The 23,487-nt window shown below is 39.7% G+C and overlaps 1 protein-coding gene and 1 pseudogene across 3 annotated transcripts in view; both read right to left on the reverse strand.

Moving 5' to 3' along the window:
- The window catches only part of PAN3 (poly(A) specific ribonuclease subunit PAN3), a 58,099-nt gene that overhangs the window by 14,866 nt on the left and 19,746 nt on the right, over window positions 1–23,487 (reverse strand). For 2 of the 3 annotated variants that reach the window (XR_009557504.2, XM_035114555.3), the window contains exons 5-10: window positions 16,906–17,067; window positions 9,275–9,425; window positions 5,623–5,870; window positions 3,499–3,603; window positions 1,752–1,809; window positions 446–607 (exon numbers count right to left, since the gene is read on the reverse strand). Coding sequence is in view for 2 of the 3 variants with exons in the window: in XM_035114555.3 (XP_034970446.2) it covers window positions 446–607; window positions 1,752–1,809; window positions 3,499–3,603; window positions 5,623–5,870; window positions 9,275–9,425; window positions 16,906–17,067 (886 nt within the window). In the remaining variant the exon portion in view is untranslated. The remainder of the gene's footprint in view (window positions 1–445; window positions 608–1,751; window positions 1,810–3,498; window positions 3,604–5,622; window positions 5,871–9,274; window positions 9,426–16,905; window positions 17,068–23,487) is intronic. The other variant, XM_035114556.3, reaches the window with a different exon arrangement.
- On the reverse strand, window positions 20,143–20,299 carry LOC148686009 (U4 spliceosomal RNA; annotated as a pseudogene).

Below are 23,487 nucleotides of genomic sequence, written 5' to 3' on the forward strand. Positions count from 1 at the left end.
TCATAGCCTGCTTTATGGCTTATTAAAGGTAAAGGCAAAAGGACCGACCCCTGACCATTAGGTCCAGTTATAAGTGACTCTGGGGTTGCGGGCGCTCATCTCGTGTATTGGCCGAGGGAGCCGGCGTACAGCTTCCAGGTCATGTGGCCAGCATGACAAACGCCGTTTACCTACTTATCTACTTGCACTTTGACGTGCTTTCGAACTGCTAGGTTGGCAGGAGCTGGGACCGAGCAACGGGAGCTCACCCCGTTGCAGGGATTCGAACCGCCGACCTTCTGATCAGCAAGCCCTAGGCCATACCCAATTCTATTTCATTATTTTAAAGGAACAATTTGATTTTAAATCCCGTTTGAGGTTTATCAACAAAGAAACACAAATGTTTTAAGGCTTAAGTACTGGTAGAACTGAATTTTAAAATATGAGAACTTGTAATTTCCCTCACCATGTATCCTCCGAAGGCAATATGGCAGATCATCTTTGCTATTTACAGCTTTGTAGCATGATGTTATATACCCAAAGTTGCTTGTTTTCTGTATCCGATTGGGTGGTGGCAGTGGCTCCAAAGGGAAAAGGCTGTGGTAGCTGTCAACTTCTGTTGGTACAGCTAAACCAGTTTATGGAAATACATTAGACACTACTTAAAATTATGAAGAAAAGTTATTATAGACAAAGCAATTCAATGACAAGACAACACACACACACACACAAACACAGAGAGAGAGGTTTAGAAGACTGTAACAAAGCTCTGACAATAAACCTTGCTGCAAATCCTATACAACTTTTACCACAACACGCAGGTTTGCTTTGGAAAATTCAGAAAACTCCAATACTGAAGAAAAGCGTGTTCAGTATTTGCACTAAGATCCTGATTCACTTATTTTATAGATGGGGTAGGAAAGAGTGTGATTGGTGCCGGTTGGTCATAATGGAAGTACAGTACGACAAGAACCAAAAATCTAAAACCTGAGTGTGTAAACCCTAAGGGTAAACTCTACTAGAAGATACCTATGGGAGTTTTAATTTTACATTACCATTTTAGGGCAAGCTTTTCTTTCTGCCTTGTTGAACACATTGTACACTTTGATGCACTGAATGGAAAAACCGGAGACCTGAGAGAGCCTTATGCACAGAGACGTTGTTAAATTTGTCTTGGGAGCACCCTGATAAGATTCAGTAGAGCAGTTCACATCTAAATCAAGTGCAGTAACTGGCACTCAATAACAGCTGAAGACGTTTTTATTCAGACAGGCCACCCCAAAGGAGTGATCCCAGCCATGTCTGCAGCAGACCTAGTTTCATATGTTATTATTATGTGATTTTGCAAAACTTTTTGTTATATATCACTTTGAATTTCAAATATGATACATTTTGTTTTTGAAGAAGAAAAACAAAGAAACAAAAGACAGAAGAGATCCACTGAAGCACAGGAGATTTTGTGCAGTACTTATTTTCACAGATTGTGTCATACATGTAACAAACATTTCCTCAGGGTTGCATTATACAAATTATTTAAAGAAAGAAATAAAGAAAGAAAGTTTGGATTGTGCACTACTGAATAAATACATCGAAAAGGAGCTTGAAAGAACCCAAAACAGAGATTCCACTGGATTGTAGTCAATCCTGCATTCAGAATGGCTTTGCTTTAACATGCAAATTGATTATTCATATATCTAACAGCGGTAACAAACACAGCAAGCAAAAGACCGGCTTAAAAATGCAATTTAAATTCAGGATCTTTAGTTACTTACCAGGCATATCTGCTTGATCTATCTGAGCCATTGTAATTAAGTGTCTGTTGATCAGCTCCTATAGGAATACATTTTGGCAGTCTTACCAATAAGGACATGAAATTCTAGTTTGCTGTTTCTTATATGCTGCTTCGGTTAATCACAAAACCATAGAAACAGACCTGAAAAAGGACTTGGACTATCAGAACCCCCTTATAGAAGCAGAATCCCTAACTAAAGCTACCCTTGTCTAAGGACATGGCTGGAAGAAACTTTTAAGAGACCCTATAGTCACTCAGTCAGTTCATCTACTGAACCTGCCTGAACCAGCCCTATCAAATGGTTTGTCAAACCTAATCTTCAGTTAACTCCACTGCAGACCTCTGCATCCTGGAGAATCTGAACCAAACTATTCTCTCATTTTAGAATGGTATTTCTAAAGCCTACCCAAGACTGCAGTTCAAGTTTTATTTCTTGTCCCCCATATATACATTGCCAGTCTCTAGTCTACTCAGGGCAACCATCATTTCATCTGAACACTAATGAAGCTACTCCCAATCTTCTCTGCTCAATGGCAGACATAACAACTCCCATCTTCCATCACACTGCAATCGGGAGTGGCTTTGAATTCATGATAAATGATGAAGAATTGCATCCAGGAAAGTGAGTGTGCTGCTGGGAGAAGGACAGAACTCGTTCTGTTTTGACCTTCCTCCCAAAGGAGACCAGGCTGACCTCTCCTCCACCAGACTTCTAATGAGTAAAAAGCAGGCTAGTAAACTATGTACTGAACATGGTAATAAAATCAGAATACAGCACAGAGTACAGAAGTCGCCTTTTATATCCCCTCATGATTATTTTGCAAGGCCTTGTAGTGATGCTTAGGCACACTTAGTTTGTTTTAAACTAAGGTTAAGGCCCTTTTCCATGTTGTTACTTGACTGACCCACATTTCTTTGGCAGCCATCTGTTTCTAGTAAAGAAGAGGCTTGCATTTGTCCTTATTAAGTTTCTACTTTTTGCTGACAATGTTTCCAATTTACTGAGATAATTTTGAGTTCTAACTCAGTCTCCCCAGATGGAGTCTGATATGACAGAAAGTGCTTTAAATTTGCGGAGTGAGGTAGGGAAGACAAATTGCAATGCTGCAGGAAGAGCCCCAATGTTTCAAACTATCACAGCAAGAACTCGCACTTCAAAAAACAGATATGGAAAAGGTGAAGAGGCAGTGGGTTAAGTTTCTTTAATAAGGCATTTTCCATGGCATGGATGGCTTTGAAAAAGTCACCTTGTAGCAAAGATACCATCAGCCCCAGCCAGCATGACCAACAGACAGGGATGATAGGGGTTGTATTCCAACAATATCTGAGAGGAAACAGTAACCCAAACCCTGTTTCAAATTGATTCATCATCTGTTCTGCCAATACTGTGTGTGTCTTTAAATCTTTAAAAAGTTAGGCCTGCTGCTAACAATAGCTTTCGCACAGACTTCTGCCATGGGTTGGCAAAGGTAAGGTGTAAGAGGGATTTTTACTCCCAAGCAAGTGTGCATAAGATTGCAGCCAAAGAAGACACATATCCCAAACACCATCAATTTTGCTTTTATATACCTATTTCACCTGCTTACTTAAATCTCATTAATTTTCCCAGAAACAAAGTTCTTTTTTTTTATGATACAGCATTGCAGATAACTTTAGGCAAGTGGAAGGTGGCAGAGACATTTTGTGGTGGGAGGAAATCTGTTAGAATACTACTAGAAAAAACTTACCTGTCTGAGTTCATCTGCCATGAAGAAGGAAGGTGCATTTGCTTTTGGCTGCATGTAAGCAACATGAGGCGCAGTTGGAGGATAAATGTGGTAATTTGGGAACACCTATTGAAGATAAAATTTGGAACAGACAGTTTTTAGGAGTTGAAAAGTTATCAGATCTTTTAAAAGCCCTCTGAAGTGGTTCCACAGAAGCCATATAAAAATAAAAATAAAGGATGAGCATACTTATGAGTGCATACTTATGGTTGCGGCTGCAAAGTCATCAGCATCTGAATTAATTACTTTCAAAATCCAAACTTGAAATTCTGGGAGAAAAATAACTTTGCATGGAAAGTGTGCAAAATATTGGCACAGGGTCAGCAGGAGGAAACACAATGAGAATGAATCTGGTTAGGTCATAAGGGCTACATAAAATGCACACCCCAAGCCTGCACATGTCCTTTAACCATCCTCAAAAGCCTTTCTCAGAGTGCCCCTGGCTTAGGGAGATAAGTCAGGTGGCAGCTTGGGAGTCTTTTCAGTGATAGCACCACCCCATTCATGGAGCAGGTACCAAGATAAGACTTCTATTCGCCCAGGCTTTAATCCTTCATTGAATTTTAGTTTAAACTGCTACTTACTCAACTTTTTTGTTGTGTTTTTTGAAATTAATTTTTTTAAGCTGATGCTGTTATTGTTCATTAATTCTCTTAAGTGTCACTAGCCTTGATTCTCAGAGCTGAACAGTGGGGTAACATATAGACAGATAGATAGATAGACTATAAAGATTAACAGAGTGGGTGGCAGAATAGGTTGTATTTATCTTATACTTAAGAAAGTATCTAACATTCCAATGAAAGCATCATGGTGGCAAACTACCCAAGTCATGCACAAAGTTTGCCAAATGCTGCTGTTACTTGCCCTAAGGGCTCAAGATACAACAGATTCTGCCATGATCTTAGGGGGCAATGGCCTTAAAATAAAAAGCCAACAAAGCTGTAGATACAATCTCACATAGAGGGAATCTCTGATGCCACCTTGTCTAGGCTCCTAGATTTCTATGCCATCCATCGCATGAATAAAGGGCTTACTCATACATCAGTCGCCTGTGTAATTCTTCTGAGAACATGGAACTGCCTTCTACAGAATCTGATCATTGGTCTTTCTGGTCTAGTAGTGCCTACTCCGGCAGGCAACAAGGTCTCGGTCAGAGATCTTTCCCTGGCTACCAGAAAGAGTTTAAATGAAGATGTAAGGAACAGAACCTAGAACACTGCGTATGCAAAAGCATGTGATCAACAGCAGACCTATGGCCTCTCCCCATGCTGCTCTTTTATCATGTTTATCATGAAAGGAAGGAGACTCAGCAAGCCTCAGACTCATGCACTCCTCCACTACAGAGATGAAAGAGTTTGGAAGCTTTCACTTCTGTTTCTGGAGTTTGTCATATAATGCAAACTATGCTTTGTATGAAAAAAGCCCATTTCAAACCATAATTATTGACCAGTTTAGGGTTTGGATAGAATGCTAAATGCAAGTTAATTGAAATAGGAAGCTTCCACTCTTACTTGCAGCTATAAATGAAGAGGAGAGGAGAGGACTTAAGTCCTAGGCTCATTCCCAACACGATAAACCATGGTTTATTCTGACCACCTCTCTTCATATAAACTGACCTGGACCCTGAGATCATCATCCGAGCCCTTCTTTGTGGCATGCTCTCTCCAGGGAGGCTAATCTGATACCTTCAATAAAATATTTAGGTGCCAGGCCAAAATATTCCTCTGCTGACATGCCTTTGGCTAATTAAATGGGTTATGGCCTCATGAACTATTGGGTGCAGGTTGTTTGGTTTGTTGTTATGTTATGTATTTCTGTGTGTTTATACTGTAAATGGCCCTGTGGTTTTATTATTTATTTGTTAATAAATATAATATTCTGAGATAAAGGGCAGTATATAAATTATTTCTCCAACTGTGTGCAAATAGGAAAGCTTTGCAAGACAGAAAAGGAAGCCACAGTGGCAGTCAGCAGTAACAGCCAAGAGGCAAATCAAACTTAGAAATGTGGTAATTACTATATGGAATACCAGCATTAATTCATGGATTATAACAAATACCTTCATAAATAAAACGGAATTCTCACCATTCCAGTTACAGGTGCTGGAGTTGTGTCAGTATAGAAATAGGTTGTGCCACCCACAGTTTCCTTCTGAATCACCTGGCCAGCAGCTGGTGGCTGGGAGACAGCATTAGTAACTGGCGTAGAGGCACTAGTAGGCACCATATAATTTGCTGGGTTTGGTGTATGACTTCTTCGTCTAGGAGCAGGAGACGTGTGAGGAGTAATTTTAGGGGAATGAAGGGGAGAAGATCCTGCTGACAATGACATTCCTTATGAAAATAAAAGGAAAAAAGAAGACTTGCAGTGAAAAGGCATTTGCAGCCATAACAAACTCCAAGGCTTGGGGTGGGGGTATATTTCCTTGCAGATAAAAACAGACTTGGGGCAGCTGGACAAGGTGTTTTAAAACTTCAGAGTTTACATGTAAGATTCAAATGAAATGGTTAGCCACAAAGATATCAACTTTTGCCCAAAGGGTGAGAAAAGCAACAGCAAATATTTGCAACATTTTCAAGCTATTCAATTACAACTCCATCTAATTGTGCCACTTTGCTATGGCAGACAAAAAGCGTCAGGTACTGCCACAGTTCTCTTTAAACCAAGGATGGGGAACTTCTGATTGGTGGGCCAAGATTGGCTTGTCAGGCCAATTACTCCAAACCACGTCCACCCACCAGACAGCTGATGGATGAGAGGACATGGTTTATTCCTCCTACATTAGCTGCATGGCCTATTCCCAAGCAAGGAACAGGATCATGCAGGCATAGCAGCAGGATTTAATCCCTGCTCATCAGTTGATGAGCAGTGATAAAAGCCCTTTGTAAAAGCACTATTTTGAGTAACTTTCACTTTGTCTTTAAGAAGAACCAGTGGCAGAAGGGTAAGGGAGAAGAGTCTGCTCTACTTCTCCACTGCAACCACCTGCCCGCTTGCTTAAACCACCCTGATGTGACAGGAGGGCAATTCTGCTTGGTCCAGGCATGCAAGAGAGCAACATGCAGGAGCTCTCTTATGCAACCCCCCCCCTTTGCTAAGCATGAACCCCTCCACCCAATGATGCATTGACTGATGTATTGAGGGGGGATGCTGCTTGGTCTGGGTGCATGAGGTTTACCTGCAGGGAACCATCATGCTCCCTAACCTGGTCATTTTAACTGTGCATGTAGCAGACAGCAAGGCGCTGCTAAAAGAAAGATTTTTCCTGCAAAGGGAAGGAAGAAGGCTTCACTTTCACAGCCCTGTTGCCTGCTTTGAAATCCTGGGACTTCAGAGCACCAAATTCCCTGTATCAGTTGAGTGACACCTGTCAAATTTGCCCTGCAAGGCAGATCCTTGTAAGAATCTGGCCCATGGAGCTAAAAACATTCCCCACACCTTATTTAAACCAAACAAGAATCATCGGGGGGGGGGGGGAAACCACCACCAGGTTGCAACGATTACGCAAACTAACCACACTATACTCAGTGTCAAGACAAATTTATTAACTAGTTACTCAGCACTGAGACAAAATATGTTGTGCAACCTATTATTTATTTATACATACATACATACATACATACATACATACATACATACATACATACATACAAGTGGTGCCTCGACTTACGGATTTAATCCATTCCAAAGGCACCTTCGTAGGCCGAAAAATTCGTAAGTCGAAAAACGCCATTGGAAACGCGATTTCCCATAGGAATGCATTGGAAACGGAAAAAATTCTAAGTCGAAGCAACCCTATCTAAAAATTCGTAAGTCAAAAAATCCCTATCTAAAACCGCCACGGTTTCCTTTCGGATGTCGAGACATTTGTAAGCGTGTGGCCATTAGCCCCATTCACAAGTCGAAAAATTTGGTTGTTGAGTCGTTCGTAAGTCGAGGTACCACTGTACGTACGTACGTACGTACGTACATACATACATACATACATACTATAAAACTACAATGATTATGGATGTTAAGCGTTTTTTCCAAACTTAAATAAAAACAAACTGTAGTTGTGGTTTTACCATAAAGATCAGGATTCAAAGCACCATGTGTGCTATTCATAGAAGCTTCTCAGCCCCCTCCTTAAAGCAATATGAGGCATGAGGAGCTGCCCCAGAAAGGAGGGGGCACACAAGAAAAGCCATTACTTATGATAAAACTGACGCTTAATTTTCCTCCTCAACCCTCAATTATTTCCCATCACGCAAGACAGGCTAAGGCTGCTTCCCTAAGATGGGTCTGACAGTAGACCTCTTTTTAAAATAAATGTCACTGGTTGCCCCAAACTTGAAAGTAAAGCTAGTTTTTGTCTACACTTCAGAATAAGGCAGCTGCTTTGCAGCATGAAAAACGGAGGTGCTATTTCCATGGTACATGGAGTTAAGAGCAATGCTATCTAGAGAACTTGTTTGCATACTGCACATTGCAAATATAAACCTGTTTAGCCACCTCCACCCACTTCCCCAAACCTGGGAACTGAAAACTCTGAAGCGGCTAAAGTTTCTACAGTCATGTATGTGACCTACAAGCCACGACCATAAGGAAACAAATTATTTAATTTATTTATTAGATTTACATACAGCCCTTCATCAAAAGATCTCAGGGCGGTTCACAAGATAACAAAGGGTGGAATTCAAAGTCACGCTATGGCCAGCATTAATATCTGTGCAAGCATCTCAGCTTGTCCGATGGAAACAATCTCCCCTCCCCCTTAAGTTTTTCCAACCACCACCACCCAACCATTATTTTTTTGGGGGGGGGGTTGGGGAAGGGGAGCAAAGGACGAGTTGCAAAAGTCCTGTTGTGCAAGAGCAAGTGATTGTGGAGGTCTTCCACTAATCATGCCCAATGATATTATCCAACAAGATATAGCAGATGAAACTGACAATTAGAAAATTAATGTACCTAGTACTACTTTGAAAGCAACTCTGCCCCCAAAGCCAGGTTATTCCATGTTAACAGGTGGTCCGGTAACCTTAGATTCTTCTTGCTGACTTACTATTCTCTTCACATTATTGCTTTAACAATGTGCGATGTTTCATTTGACAATCTTTTATAGAGGGCGGATTCCTGCTTCCCGCACACGTGGTTCACTGCTCTTCTCCATCGTTTTTACTTAGAAGTTTCTTCCTTCCTTCCAACAGCCCAGAATGCATATAATCTAGGCCAGGGGTTGTCAACCTGGCATAAAAATGTTGACTACCCCTGATCTACTTTTTCTGGTTTATAGGCTTTAAACATGTTCACATATTATCTTTGCTGGGAACTATTCATAGGCTTCGGAGGTGAGATGTCCTTTGCCCGGCAGGTTGTAGTTTTTATACCTCCAAGATAATCTTGTACTTCAGTTTTTCAGATAAAATGCTAATGATAGTTCTAAATATACTGAAAATAAATTCAGTTAAGCGAGATCCCTTAAATAATGGTTGCAAACAAAGCTTACAAGCTCCTTCTAAAACTTGGTAATGCTAAGATGCTACAGGAAACTTTGACGGTTGCAAGAATTACACTTAAGGTGCTGAAATGTGTAAAGTGCAGGTACAAAACTGATAACAAACACCTGAAGATGACACGGCTGCTATGTAAGACTTTAAATAAATAGAGCTTAGGAAGAGTCGTTCCTAGGTGTAATAAGCTTCCCTAGTGCTACTGTGATTCATAAGCTAGTGTAAATAAATTACTCTAAGCTTACCTGGAGCTAGCCCAGCATTTGCAGGACCTCCCATGGAAGGATGAGAGAACAAGGCTTGAGAGAAGGCAGATATATTTGACTGTGACATATTACTGAGTCGGGAGGTTGATCCTCCTTTAGGAATAAACTCGCTTGCCGTGGGATTTGGTGTCTGTTTAAAAAAAATTAAAACAGAGTACGTGTTAAGTGTGAAAATAGATTTGTTTACTGAATAAATTAGTGGGTTTAAAGTTAAGAACGCAAACAGTTTTAGTAGGTTATTAAAAACTAACAGACATAGGTCAGGATCCAAAGAACTACAACTACCGGTAATTCCAAAAGTTGAATGGGGGCTTTAGAATTGTGTCCCGTCCCCCCACTAATTCTCAGCATACTGCATGGCAAACCTTTCAAAACCAAATTGAGTTTGTAATAAGACATGGCTTTCTGTGGCCCAAAGAAAAGAGTCGTACATTCTATGAGCTAGGTACAGCTCCCTTGACTGGAGATATGCAGTTCCTTGAATCCTGGTCATAGGAAACCTACTTGAAATTCTGTTTCCATACAACTTCCTTCATAACCTACAAATTTCCATTACACACTGCTCAACTATATTTTGAGGCAAGGAAACTGGGAATACTATGAGTTGATAAGTGGAATCAGAAGTATCAATTATGCTAATAATGGCCAGCTCTTAAAGCAATCAATTATGCTTAAGAGAACTAGATTGTAAGCAGCTCTCAGGAAAGCTTCCTATTTTAAGTTACAAAAACTACTTTATTGGCAAAGTCATTTTAATCTTTGTTCCACATGTTTGTTTTTAAAGATGTTCATTTCCCCTTAATTCTAAGGATTTTCTACATTACATACTTTTAAACAAGCTGATGTTGTGTTTGGGAAATTATAATTCAAAACCTGATGCTGTCAGAAAGCTAAATGGGACAAATGACAATTTCTCAGTAGAACGATCCTTGCAAGGTTGTTGAGAACTTAAATACTGCTCTGGGCAACTTGGACCAAAGGCAGAATACAAATACAAACTAAATACATTTATGAACTTTGCCCGTGCCAAAGGCATGACAACAACCAAACTAAATGTAGAACATTATCACAATGGTGGGGGACCTTAAGCCCCCTAAGTGTACCTGCCAGGCCTCCCAATTTGGCCCACACCCACCTGTCCATCACCTGACATCATATTCAAAAAACACCAAATTACAACCAGAAAGGAAGAATCCAGAGCACACTTAGATGGTGCTCCTGATTCTTCCTTTGCTTCTGCAGCTTCAATTCAAGGCAAGGAACGCATTTAGAATCACCTCTGGTTCTTCCTTTGAAGCTGACTCACCTGAAGACACCAGGTGACTGACAGGTAGGCAGCCCTACCCACCCGTCAAAGTAGCCCACAAAGAGTGGGGGAATTCTGGATCCAGCCCACTGGCCAGAACCAATTCCCCTCTCCTATATTAGGTAAAGGTAAAGGGGCCCCTGACCATCAGGTCCAGTCGTGTCCGACTCTGGGGTTGCGGCGCTCATCTCGCTCTATTGGCCAAGGGAGCCAGCGCTTGTCCGCAGACAGCTTCTGGGTCATGTGGCCAGCATGACAAAGCTGCTTCTGGCGAACCAGAGCAGTGCATGGAAACGCCATTTACCTTCCCATCGGAGCAGTCCCTATTTATCTACTTGCACTTTGATGTGCTTTCAAACTGCTAGGTGGGCAGGAGCTGGGACCGAGCAATGGGAGCTCACCCCGTTGCAGGGATTCGAACTGCCGACCCTCTGATCAGCAAGCCCTAGACTCTGTGGTTTAACCCACAGCGCCAAGTGGCAAATTCTTCACTTACATTTTTGACTTTGCCCTCATGTTTTTGGAGTTGAGAGATAAACTCTGCATTGATATTAATTAGTGCTATCATCCAATTAAAGACATCTTGGTTGATCATACACCTATTAAATTAATTCAGTATTCAGAACATGTAGATGCTGCCTTTCTGTTAAATATGACAAACAGGTCTGCTTACAAAAGAGAAAAACCACAATAAATCCATCACAACAACACTAACTTGCTTAAGCCACAGGGAGAAACCCTTAAGGCATGTAGAAATAAAAGCTGCATATATTTTTGTTGTCAAAAAATAATTCTGAAGAAATCACACGATTTTTAAATGATGCGTATACATTTCAGAGCAAGCATCATTTCAGAACAGGCACTTCCTCCCGTGAAAGCAGAAAGCGGCAGTGCCTCTTCTATCCAGTGCCTGGAATTAGTAAAGCAAAATAAATAATCACATGACAGATGTGGGCCAATAAACAAAAGTTCTAGGTTTAGGTGGTTCACCTGAGCAGAGAGACCTGTTCTGGATTGGCTGCACTCCCCCTAAAGGATTATGTAACTGGTCTGTGAGTACTCCTGGGTTCAGCTTTGTCTGTGGTAAAGAGTGCCTTCCGTCAGCGCCTAAGATGGCCTAGACAGAGTTATTTATGTGATGGTAATATCTAGGATTAACTATGCAATGCATTGTACGTACATGGGGCTGTCTTTGAAGATTGTCTGGAATCTTCAGTTCCCTCACTGGGTACCAGTGACTCACCACTACTGAGAAGACCTTCATGGCTTCCAGTGAATATGGCACCTGCGGACCACAGCTTTTGTACATTCTTGTACTGAGAATGACTACTTTAAAAAACCTGTTGACTGATAAATTGAGGGTACCCTTTGACCCTATCAACAGACTAAGCACCACACTTCCAACATTAAACTGTCAAAAATTATTGATGGGCCACTCATTGTTCTACTGGGCTATGTAAAAGATACAATACTACCAGATGCCAGAGAAATGTATTAATCACAGTATAGTTAGCCATTAGTTAGCGAAAAAAAAGCTTAGCATAATTAGGTTAGAGAGGGGAAACAGTAAAATGACCAAGATATAGCTAAATTGAGCATTTTTATTCATTAGCAGAATAATAAAGTTTAAAATTCAGTTCACCCCTACTTGTGCTTGAGTATATTTTAAATCTGATGATTGTGCTCATGGATCTGTCTTACCCAATGTACTTATGTCATTTAGTATTTATTCTTTCCATTCATGATAAATGAGTGTTATCACAATTTTTCTTTTTGATATTTTTATATATGGTTTTTAGATTGGTGTGATAATTCTTCAATAAAGGGGGAGGGTTAACCCTGCTGGGATACCAGATAGTCTGCCAAAGATACATATGAAAGTGGCGAGAGGAAATTCAAGGTGGTTGTATTACAGCCAATGTTAAGGTCAGCCTCCACTTCCAAGGCAATTTTCCAAAGGAGAAAAAAAAGTTCTAGGCAGGAGGCTTGGCTTCTAAGACAAAAGCAGTATTCATAAACAAGGGTTTCGTTCATAAACAAGATTTCATTTGAGTTTGATCAGGATGATTATAATTAGTGAATATGTTCTCTGGGTTTTTTTATAAATTAAAAAAATCGGCTAGTTGGCTATTGATTCAATCAAGAACAAATATTTTGTTCACTATCTCTTTGATTCAAATGAATACATAGGTCCTCATTTTACATCTTTATAACATTAATAAAATCTTCAAGTACAGGATATAAATAGGACAGATAACACAAGCCTTTAAAGTCCAAATTGCCAATTTTATTTTTACTTATTTAGCAGAATGTATATGGAACTTAATGAAAAATCTAAACCTAAGTAGTTCACATAGTATAAAAATTAGCCAACTGTATTCACACACATTAAAAATTACACTACTCCCATTTCTTTTTTCCACATTGAATCATAAAATTGCAGAGTTGGAAGGGAATCTCAACAAATACCTGAATATATTCTACATAAATCAATGTATGCACCTATCACAGCAATAAACATTCTCCCTCTTCCTTAAAACAGACATGTACACATTTTCTTCAAAGCAGACAAACATTGTTTCTCCCCTTTCTGCCAGATCTCAGGTACAAAACCTTTTCCCACAATGTAGGTTTTCTCAGACAAGCACTATGATCCTCAGGCTCTGCTTCTATTGCCAGGTCTATTACTAGCATGCTCCTCCCACAACACACAACCTTAAGGCAAGCACCTTCCGTATCTTCTTAAGGTACAACATCCTCATCCTCAATGAAGATGGGCTGCAGCTGGACCAGGGAGGAGGGAGAGATACCAAATTAACATAACATGTTGTAGCTGGTTGCAAGTGGTTACACAGAAATGATGTGGAAGCGTCTTTTTCTGTCCACAGACCTTGGGTTCTTCATTCATGGTCTAGAAGGATGAATTCAAATTGCTTTTCTAGAATTGCATTACTGTTTAAGGAAGCAGCAAAAGGGAAAAACTCAAAGCTGTAACTGTTCAGGAACAAACTAGTACATTCACAAATTCCAACTAAGGGTCACAACATACTTCTTTAGATGGAAGAGTAAACAATTTACCAAACAAGGGCCAAATCTGTCATCATGTACACATCTGAATGCTTAGTTGAAATGAGACTCTAAAATCCAGGATATTTCAGTTTTTTCCTGTAAGCGTTTTTCTGAATTTCTCAAGATTCAACAAAGAGTGTTACGGTGCCTTGAAGGCCAAGAGATTGTGGCATCATAACAGACTAACACAACTACACTTCTGGAATTTGCTTGGTCCTTTTTAACTTTAGTACATGTTAGGTTTATACTAACAAATTATTTAAATTTACAGAGCAGCAAGAAACCATGTGTCTTATTACAAACTCTGCTTGATCAAAACCAAGTTAATGGCACGTGCATGACCTTTTTAACTGACCTTATAAAACACCAAGTTATGGTCCTTTCTAGAATAGTTTATATTGAGAAGAGATCACCACGGATAGATAAAAAGACTCAAAACACAATGGTCACAATGTGACCCCATTATGCCTCAGATCATGACTTTTATGTCTCGTTTACAAAATAAGACCAAAATGTATCATAACAAACATCATAAACATCAGCTTTGCCACCTTACTAGGATTCTCAGAATCCCAGTATGAGGCTAATTCCAGTATCAGAATCCACAGAAGGTTACAGACTGGCCACAAATCAACCACCTCTACAATATAGTGAAATTAATTAGAAGTATGACAATTAAAAGAGCTTAGTAGCATGAGACATTCTCATCCACTGGCTGCAAATCTTGCAATCCACACAATGTGCACACACCCCTTCCTGGCTCATTTGTGCTGCAGATAAGGAGCATGGGGGTGAACATGAGGGAGAGGGTGGGCAAGCTAGGCCACCTAGTGTAGTCTAAATGGCTGGAAGAGCCACATCAGCTTGAGATTCTGCTAAGTCAAATCATTCTTGCATGGGGGGCCTTTTATCCCCATTTCTGTACTGAAACAGCACTGCTGCTGTGCTGATGCTGAAGCCTGGTCCTTTGGCAATGGCTCTGGATTCTAACAATGAGACCCTACATCTTTGTTTTACAAGCTTCAATGGAAACATGTTAAGGGACCAACATATATAAAACAGAGGTTTGCAGAATGTACAGGGCAAATCTACAATTACTGCAGATGTTGATGCAAGTGGTGTATTATACCACAACACAGTGATTTAATGCTGCAAATTCCATTAAATCATACACGATGTCCAAGAACTGAACTGCAACATCATACAAACAATGGCAAACTTGCTTAGTTTATGTACATCAATATGGCTCTTTTCAATATTCATAAACTTAGCAACTGAAAACAGTTGTGACATTCTCTCAGGCAAACTTACTCTTTTTTGGGGGGGAGTGCACAACGTTGAGCTCTTCGGTGGAATAGGAAAGTAAAATTTCCATGATTTCCATAAAATCAGCAGATAACACGGTATTCATATATTAAAATAACCAAGGTTGCACACACACACAATAAGTGAGAAACACAAGCTGCTAGACCGGGGGGGGGGGGCATGCAAACTTGAACAGGCCACATTTTTCTACAAAACCTTTAAGTTCTGCAACCTACTTAGCATGTATCCCTTGCACATGCATTGTGACATCTCTATATAATGTACAATATGGAATGCTGCAAACCATTCTTCCTTCTTGAATACTTAAGTTCAACTACTGACAAACAATGCCACCGCCACCACAACACTAAATTAATCAGCTTGAGTCCATTCACTCTCTCTTTGTATGACTTTTCTGATGTGAAACCAAAGACACACTTAACTTCAAATCACAGTTTAACTGAAATCAGGTCATTCTAACCCTAAGATCAGCCAAAGCAAACACTGAGTTAAGTCAAGTCCTAAAGGGGAAAATATCCTCTTGAAACGGCTCAGACTTGTGCAACAATATAGCCTACAAGCTACATTAACTACCTGGCACTACACAAGAAAACTATTAGTATGATTTATACGAAGAACAGTAAAAATGCTATTGTTCTCATGTACAGTAGAAGCAAACAAAAGTACCGTAGTAAGAAATGGGGGGGGGGGGTAATTCACTGGGTGACTATTCTTCCCATTCTCATGCTAATTTTGTGAACTACTCTTGTCTCAGTCTGTTTTTATCTTAGAGGTTGAGTGTGCCTATTCCACTGGAACAAGTATCCATCTAGAGCAGTGGTTCCCAACAGGTGGTCCGGGGACCCCCAGGGGTCCGCGAGCTATGCCAGAGGGGTCCGCAAGATGCTATTAGAATAAAAAATATATTAAATATATTTCGTATGATAACAGATTTTTTGTTTTGGCCGCTTCCTGCATGAGCAGAGTCTAGCGCAAAACTAGAATTAGATAGAGGCAGTAGTTCTGCTGTATGCCGTTAGGTGGCGCTTTACAAACACTACTGTTTTGCGAAGAGGCAACGCGCGCATTCTACTAACGCTCACCTCCCCAAGATACTTTGCGCGCGTCGGCTTCATTTGTGCGCTACTGTGCAGGTACCCTGTCTTCTCCATTCCCCTCCCTCCTCCCTGGACTCTTATAAAAAGACTCTTAATTTGGCTCTCACTTTTTAATTTTAGGATTAGGAATTAATGGGGGTCCTTGTCACAATAGCGGCTCAATGAGGGGTCCTCGAGAAAATTTTGTTGGGAACCCCTGATCTAGAGCCTCAACACAACACAGCAATAATGCCCTTTGAAAGTCCCTAGGGTGCTAATCACAGGGCAGAAAGTGCCAGAGATCTGTTCCTACTCATAGTAGCCAAAGGTAACCAAAGGCGATTTAAGTCACTAGATGCTGAGTGAGTTTCTTCTCTAGGCTAGGATAAGGAGTACAAATAAGATAACAGAGTTTTGCACTACGATTGCTCTCTGAAACACCTGCGGTTCTCCAGATGTTGATGGACTCTCAACTTTTCACAGCCCCAGCCAGCACAGCCTATGTTTAGCGATAACAGGAGCTGCAGTCTAGTAACATCTGGAGGGTCTAAATACTGTTCAAATTATTTCAGCTATTTCAAAGAAAATAAGTTTCAACTTCTAAGGTGTTTTCTTAAAATATATTACTCTTGCCACCCAAACTAGATGATACAGAACATTAGTTGAGAAGTTTGTAGTTTATCAGATAGTCACTTTTGTTGTCATTTGTACATTTTACCTGTGAAGATTTTGGCCAAATTTCTGCCCGTCATATGTATCTAACTTCAGCATTTTTGAAAAAATAAAAATAGTAGCCAAAATTAATTAAAGTGACTAGAAAAAAGTAATTTTACCTGTAAATTGTTTTCTGTGACTCTGTTCCACCAAACCATATTGATGGGTACTCCTGTTTTACACCTGTCAGCCAAGCAGCCAATAGTGTTCTTTGATTTTCTTGCCTTTGATCCCACCGGAACTATTCTCTCCTCCAGCATCCCCAGTCGATACTTCCTTGGCTATGGAAAAGAAGGAAAAAAAACCAGGGCACTCCCAACATGCCTTAGTCTGAAACTCAAACTAGAACTAGATGAGAACATATATTTGGTTTGATTGGTGGAATAGGAAACAATTTGCAAGTAAAATTTCTGACTCTGGTCATTTGAGTTGCCGTGGCTTGGAAAAGGAAGTTGAGAGGAGTCAACAAGCAAAAATGGTTTGGAGTGGATTCCAGTTGGTGCCCTTGCACTTAACTGAGGAACTTTTGATCCTGCAGATAGATACCCCTACTAATGTAAAAGAAAGGGAGGCATTTTTTTTCCATTCCCCTCCCGCAGCACCCATAAAACATCAGTGCCAGAGAGCTGGGGGGACACTCCAGTTCAACAGGGTGGCATGGGGAGCAGTAGGAAGACAATATCACTTTCCCTCCACTTCCCAATGTTGGGGACACCAATTAGATTCCACCTTGATTTGCAGTGCAATCCTGTGCATATTTACTCAGAAATAAGTCCCACAGAATTTAATAGGCCTCACTCCCAGGAAAATCCAATAGGATTGCAGAACAAGCTGACCTGTACAGTTTGGTCCTGATATTTCTGACATTTCATTAGAAAAGTCAGATCTATATCACTTCAAATAAACTAAGACTTGTTTGAAATATGTAGTGTCAGGTCAAACTAAAAGCTTTGCCTACTACATACCTCCAACCAGGATACTAAATTCTGGCACCTGAATTTATAACCAGATTCCAGAGGACAGAAAGGACTGGGCTTGGAAATAATGGGTTGTAAAGGAACAAATATACCTCCAACCAGGATACTAAATTCTGGCACCTGAATATAGGCAGAGTAAGCCTACTGAAATCAGTAGACTTGACTAACTTAAGCCTAGTGATTTCAGTGGGTCTACTCTGAGTAAGACTTCATTAAATACAATCCAACTGCTCAAAAGAGAAACTTTGGAAGTTCTGGCATAAATTTCTCAAAAGGATATAGAGAATTTTTCCTTGAAATGTTGTTCATGTCAAGTTAACATATTTAGTCACAAAGAGTTGGTCACAAAGGAAGGCATATAATCTCTTATTACAACTGTTTTTACTGGTGCACACAGGTGATAATGAAATACTTGTAATTTTAAGCTTTGAAGGTGTACATTCAAACCCAGATGTGTTTATAAAATCAACCCCAGACGTGTTTATAAAATTAAGGTATCATCTTGCCTATCAAAGTAAATAGGAAGTAATAAAAGTAATTCCAAGAACAGTAATTACTCAGCAATTCAGAAAAAAACCACACAATACGCTCTTAAAGGTTTACTATGAAATGCAACTATCCTTATTTACAAGCTGTATCCTTGCTGACAGTGAAGAAAGCCCTGCTGAGTTTTCAGACAGTATAAAATTATCAACTCTGAGCTGTATATAATAAGCAAGCACTTAATGACCCATGAACTCATGTCACTAGAGAAGCCTCCTGCTCATCAAAATAAGTATTCAGTAAGCTACAGCAGAAGTCAGACATTGGGTTAAAGCTAGCCCTAAGGTGCACTGCCTACTACTAAATGCAGCAATCAAGTTTTCTAGCAGATAACATTTAAGAAATTGAAGCTGAACAGCTGGTTTACTGTCTATTGCTCAGTTAAGTGGCTCATCAAGAGAATTAGCTGAATATAGATGTACTGCTTGCTCCTCCAGTATATATTCCATTCAAAAATACCCATGGAAAATACTTGTCTCACAATTATTCTAAACCAGGGGTGTCTTCCCCACATGCTCCAATGAAGCTGGAGTACAACTACCCATACAAAATACTTTCAATGTAGTTATCTTAGGATGCACCCATGATAAAAATTACTCCTCATCATTTCCCCCAGGAATGGATTGGAAGCAGACCTCAGCTTACGCTCCTCATTGAATACATATTAATTCCAAAACAGAGATTTCATGGTTGCTTGATCTACTTGTTTAGTTCACACAGAGAATCATAGAATTGTAGAGTTGGAAAGGACGCCAAGGGTCATCTAGTCCAACGCCCTGTAATGCAGCAAACTCAACTAAAGCATCCATGGTAGATGGCCATCCAACCTCTGCATGAACAACCCATTGTAAAATCTCAGAAGTGTGCTGCACAAAGTTCAGTATCTACAAAGATAATCAAAGAACCATCAAGAGGTAAGAACATTTCCCAGAGCAAAAAGATGTGTAATTGTTTTCTGAATATTCAAATAAGGTCAGAAGACAACATCCACAGGAATATTAAACTAATAATAAAATTTAATTCAACCTGTTCTAAATGGGGTTTTTCCCGGAACATTTAATCACCATTGCTTATATGACAAACGTGGGCATATGAAGTATGTTGACTGCAACAGTCCATTTTCAATAAAGAGAAGATAAGATTTTTAAATATATATATACACACTTTTGTGCAAATAAAACACATGAACGCCAAAAGAAATCGTATCTACATTTGTCAAGCTAAACTTCAGGCTTAAAGAACATGACTAAATTGGACAAGAAACCATGCCTTTCTACATTAACAATACCTAGTGTTTGTGTCCAACTAGTTTTATGCAGATTTTGATGAGAGTTTAATTACCAGCTATGCAAGCATTTAAGCAGCAGTTCAGATCTCTTGAAGAATTTTTTTCATAAAGGCAACACTGTTCAAAGCAAGGACTCAATTGTATATGTCTCTTCCAAGGCTCAATCAATTTTTAGTCAGTAGTGGCTGGAGAAGAACTGCCTAACTCTTTCCCTGCTACTTATTTCTCAGCTCAAAATCACTGCATCCAGAGCTGCATATCCATCTGAAAAGGGAAACACACCCTGAGAGGGCAATTTTGATCTGAAAAACAGGAAAATGAGTGGATGTGGTAGCTCATTCCTCCCCCTTGCAGTTATCTGGATACATTTATTACTCAACCAGGAACAATAGCCTAACCTGATTAAATGTAGATTTGGCAAGATTGAGACTGGGAACTAAGTGTTCAGTTGCATGGATCTCTTCACATTACGGTCACCTGTTTCTTGGTTTTGTCCCAACAGCGACTAATGGTTTTAGAAACAGTCAGATAAAATGAGAAACTGGATTTGCCTTGGGTTTGGCAATTTCAGCAGAGTCCATATTCATTCAGTTTGAAGTCTTAGTAACAAGTATGTATCAATGCAAGAGGGTGCAATTTTCAACTAGCAATAATTATGCCTTGGATTAACCTCATTGGCTATGATTAAGCTGGAAGCCCAAATACTGTAGAAAAAAACAATACTCAACTTAAACTGGAGAAAGTGATAACATGGCCCAATTTAGCAACGTTCGTAGTTAATGACTATTTTAAACAACCAACAACAGCAATGGATAAGTAGTGCTAATATTGTGACCTTGTTCTCACAAGAAATAGGTGATGGGGTAACATGTGCCTGGTCTTGCCACTTCAGACTGCATGTGAGGGGTTGACATGACTGAACACATTTCCAAAAACAGTCCTAAATGTATGTCATGGGGGGGATAGAACTCTAATGTGCTTGTAGTACCTATAATCTAGGGTACATGATAGAGCCTTCTCATACAATCGGCATATATAAAATTGAAAAGAGGAAGCAGTAAAACACCAACGTGAAAAAGGGGAAACATCCTGATAAACTCTTGATTAGTTACTAATCCATGCTATGGTGTTATGCTGCTCAGCATTTGGCAATAGAAGACACTGGAGTGGGGCCGATTCACTCAGGAGTTGCAAAACCTGGAACGGTTTTAGCTATCACTGCCTTATGTCTTATACAGCTATGGCCCCAATGTTTGAGAATAATTGAAAATGTGAAGATAAATATTAGAAGTCAGAGAAAAGAGTTAAATTCTGGTGGATTTTTAAGTATAGAGTTAAATTTTAACTCTTAGGCTATGCCACATATTTCATTTTAACTGATGGAACAATAGATTAAAGTTGCCTCTCTCAACATTCTTTAAAGACCACATTTTAAAAATGTTGAGACACAAATTGCAAAGTCAAAAATGCAAATTCAATTTCACAACACATCCTTAGTGATCAGTATTTCCTCCATCTGCAATGTGACTGAAGACATAACAGGTTGAACAACCAAAATACTGGCTTTTGTTATGCTGCAACCAGAAAACTCAATGAAGCTATAATGCATACCAGTTATTAGCAATAATTAAAAAGATGGGAATAGCTACAATATAGTGTCCTTTCTTCTTGTGTGTGTATCCCGCATGTCACACACTTAAGCACAATTTGTAGCTACTTTTGTACCAAAACTAAGCATGCTTACTACTAATCTGAGTGTACATGAGCGAGACAGAAGGGACTAGCAGACAAATAGCGCAATCCTGTGACCCAATCCCACAGGCAGCTGAAGCCATTAACTAAGAAACTTGAATGCCATCCTTCCACAAAAACTTTGGTTGTTGTGAAACCACAGGCCAGAAAGACAACTTAAAGTAACTTCAATATTCCTTCTGCTTGAAACTTGTACATGGTAGTCTCAAACTACAAAGATAACCAGAAAAGCAGAATGTTATTGCAGTGATGTTTTAAATCTCAAATATCCCTTTTAAAACAAAAATGTCTTTTTGCCTCTTTTATAGCACCAAGACCCACCACTACTCCTACTATAAAGAATGCTAATTCCATCACTGTAGGGCTTTATTTGCCCAGCTTTTAGGACACAAGAGCAAAATCATCCATCCAAAATGTTTCCACAAGACGGTTTTTACAGAAAAGCTCCTCAGATCTTAAAAAAATTTCAGGCCTTCCCAACCACAACAGTTCACCCTAATTGCTCAGAACAGCAAATTTCTCCTACAAAATTAAAACAAGAGTGTAACAGAACAAAAACTGCAATGCACTTAACACTTGAGTCTGCCATATGCACCATAGAGGGGCTTAACACTCAAAACTTCCTATATTCTACTGGCTTAAATGTAAGTACACAACATTAACAGGCAGCTAATTACAGCGTCAGATTTAGGGTGGTACGTGTAGCTCTCCTACACAGGAAAGCCGAGCCAGGAGGAAGCAAAACTATGACGTACTGCACCTTAGAGGATGTGCAGAACGGAAACCGAGATGGGGAAGGGCGCCAAATTATGTCCTCGCTTATGGTGCCATATTACCAAAGTCCACCCCTGCTAATTATCCCCGTTGTTTCAGTGGCAGCAGATCTTAGTATAACATTCTGACAGTTAACTGTTCATAAATCCCTGTTATTTAAAACCGCTGACAACCTAACACCCTAATCTTAAAATGTATTACCCAGAAGCTGTTTTGCGAATGAAGTGAATGGTGCAATGCTTGTGCAGGAGTATATTGTTCAGGGTCCCCTAACTGGCTTTGTACATTCAGTGGCAATTATCCAACCACCTCCTTGAGCGCGTGAGGCTGTTGATGGGCTTGCAATAAGGCCAGGAGTCAAAACCTCATTTGTATGACTCAGCACTCCTACCTAGGGTTGTACACACAGTCATCATGACTTGCACATCACAGTGACTTTTATTTGAGCAATTACCATTATCCAAGCACATGTATATTTCTCTTTGAGAAGGATTTATTTATGCAAACTATGCCTTCACATACTTTTAGATGGGATGAAAACCCAGTTAGTGGACTTGTGTGTTCCCTGAAGTTATAATAAAGCAATCATGATCTGCACAGACACACTTGCATTTTCTCTCTACATGCTTTTGCTAAAAATCAAGCTCGTTTTGCAATGCTTCAAAAACCTGCAAAATTATATATACACAGATATACACAGATAAGACAGTGGGGCATTAAAACAAACTACTGTCTGTATCAACCCAAAGAACAAGAAGCCCAAAGGTCACTTCAGTTTGTGGCATCAGTCAAATTTTTTGTTATTCTTTTTTTAACCAATAACAATCTTCTGCTAATTTTACTGTTAAACTTTGGTTCCCTTGAGAATGAACCTTTTTTGTTTTTACTGCCGAAAAGAGTCAGGGAAACGGTGCTTGGGGACCAATCAGTTTTGACCGTTGGCCCAGACTTTGTCAAACCTTGCCTAGGGAAGACAAAAATGTCTTAACTCATTTTTATTTTTTTTGTAGTGTGAAGTCTTGAGATCAGAAGTCTTTGATATCAACAAAGAACAGCATTCATTTAACGAAGTGGCACATAAAAGTTTGTTAACTTGGGAAAGCAATAAAAAGGACATGGCATAATATTAAATTGTAAATGTTGGTTTCTTATTGCAATTTTCACAAGCAAGGAAAAGCTAACTAATCTTGAAAACTTTTACAACAGAAACCCCCAGAATGTTCAAGAAAGGGAAAGTGACTGCTTTCCCTTTCTGATAATTTGGGGGGTGTTTAATGATCACAATTTTCTGCAGGGGTAGAGTAAAAGCTACTCCTATGGCTTACAGATTTTTCATGGCTCTATGCAATGTGACTACTGAAGGAAGT

The sequence above is a fragment of the Zootoca vivipara genome, chromosome 4 (genome assembly GCF_965207765.1).
Source record: "Zootoca vivipara chromosome 4, rZooViv2.hap1.1, whole genome shotgun sequence".
In the NCBI taxonomy this organism is placed as follows: Eukaryota; Metazoa; Chordata; class Lepidosauria; order Squamata; family Lacertidae; genus Zootoca; species Zootoca vivipara.